Source organism: Odontomachus brunneus, unplaced genomic scaffold, assembly GCF_010583005.1.
Source record: "Odontomachus brunneus isolate Ranch 3 - 2012 unplaced genomic scaffold, Obru_v1 Obru_scaffold_301, whole genome shotgun sequence".
Taxonomy (NCBI): Eukaryota; Metazoa; Arthropoda; class Insecta; order Hymenoptera; family Formicidae; genus Odontomachus; species Odontomachus brunneus.
In genome coordinates, this window is record NW_022639751.1 from 174,649 (window position 1) to 176,495 (window position 1,847).

Consider the following 1,847-nt stretch of genomic DNA (forward strand, 5'->3'; position numbering starts at 1 on the left):
TATATATATATATATATATATATATATATATATATATATATGTATGAAGATAATATTTTTTCTGTTATCTAAAGATTGATATGAACTTATATGAAAAAGATTTATATGAAAATATCGATAAAACTGAAAAATATTGCATACATCTTTTTTTTAATAAATATGTAAAGTGTGTGACAACTAGATCCGGCTTCCTTCTCTACGTAGCAAAGGTTTACGAGACGAGGCCATGGCACAAGACACTTGTAAACTAAAATTGATGAGGAATGCTGAAACGCTGTATCACTGAATTGAATTCACTGACCTGGTCTAGCGAGCTCTGTGTGAGTGTGTAGTCGGTGGTCTTAAGCTCCTCGGCCAAGAGCTTCAGCATGTTGAAGCTCACGCTGAGCGCCATGTCCTGGCTCCGTGGTAGCAAAAGTCGAGCAGCCGTAGCCTGCCTCGAAGAGATCATCGCCTGTGGCAGATATTTCAGGATGGCTCTCCTAAGATCCGCGGCAGCAACGGGTTGGCTGAACCGCAGGAAGGCGACGTATCCCTCGCCGAATCTAAAAGTCAAGCGAGATCTTCGAGTTTCCGGGCAAGCGAGCTCGCGGTACAGCGCGTCGCGCGACGATACACAACATTTAGTTCTCTCACGATAACGTAATAATCGCGACTACGAGATGATAACGCCAAAGTCAATTCTGAAGTGAAGGGAAAAACTCGCAATAAAAAAAAAAAGGCCTGTGGTCGACGCGCTCAAACCGACGATTTGTTCACCTTCGCGCTGTGCATGCGTCAGATTGAGAGCGCGATATCAATATTTCAAACTCGTTCACGGACAAAGGACGCGGTAGATGAGCTTTTACCATGCTCTCTGTAGCCGGTGTGTAACAAAGTGCATTCGCCATTCTTTATCATTCAACCTGCACTCGCCGCCGACACACGAGCGGATTGCAGGATGGGCCGCTAACGTGGGCAAGACCAAATCGTAAATTCTATCCTCGATGGCGAAACGGCGCCACGAAGGGGGGAGGCAGGGAGAGGCCGAGGATGGTAGAAGGACGTTCTCCGAGATACTTTCCGAGACACTTCTGTGCGGACGTAGCAGAGTTAAATATTTACGGCGCTCTACGTTATTCCGAATAGGCCACGCCGCGTGCGTTTAGAAACTGGACGGATTTTCCTCGCTACGAATGCGCATAATTGATTTCCATCGACGAAAGTGGCCGACATAGAGTCGGTCTTATCGCGTCACAGATTGCGCAGCCATCGATCGGACTAATACTTGCGATCATTACTACTCTTTGTGAACCGATTCGCCGGGACAGGCACAATCGTTGCGCAGCCTCAAGCCTCTTAACCGCAAGAATTACTGTTAAAAGCACTTAGATTGAATTAAATTTCCTGGCCGTTTCTAATTAAAATGCGCTATGGCAACTGCAAAATTCTCTTTGACAGGACGTTGCCGAGGAAAAAATGCGTGCCGGTTTAAATCGGGCAGCGAAGCGCTCTCTAACAGACTCCGGCCACCACTATTTTCCCCAACACTCCGCTATATTTCCGTTATATATTAGGACCTTAACTTAGTTTCCGCCCAAAAAATACTGAGAAAAAGCATTTATTGTAAAAAATTTATTTAAATTATTTCAATGAAAGTATTTTCCATCACTTTCTACAACTTTTTGCCATCTTTCTGGCAACTGGGCGATACCATCTCGATAAAACGATGTTTGTTTCGAAGCAATCCATTCGTCCACCCATTCTCGCACTTCTTCAACATTTCGGAAGCGTGTACCACTCAAGCCGTGCTGCATCGATCTGAACAAGTGGTAATCAGAAGGCGCTATGTCTGGTGAGTACGCTGG

General features: G+C 45.1%; 1 protein-coding gene across 4 annotated transcripts in view; it reads right to left on the bottom strand.

Annotated features, from left to right (window-relative positions):
• LOC116853290 overlaps nt 1–1,847 on the bottom strand; it is a 46,942-nt gene that overhangs the window by 9,089 nt on the left and 36,006 nt on the right. For all 4 annotated transcript variants that reach the window (XM_032834295.1, XM_032834299.1, XM_032834297.1 and 1 more), the window contains one exon: nt 302–545. In XM_032834295.1, coding sequence (XP_032690186.1) covers nt 302–545 — 244 coding nt within the window. The remainder of the gene's footprint in view (nt 1–301; nt 546–1,847) is intronic.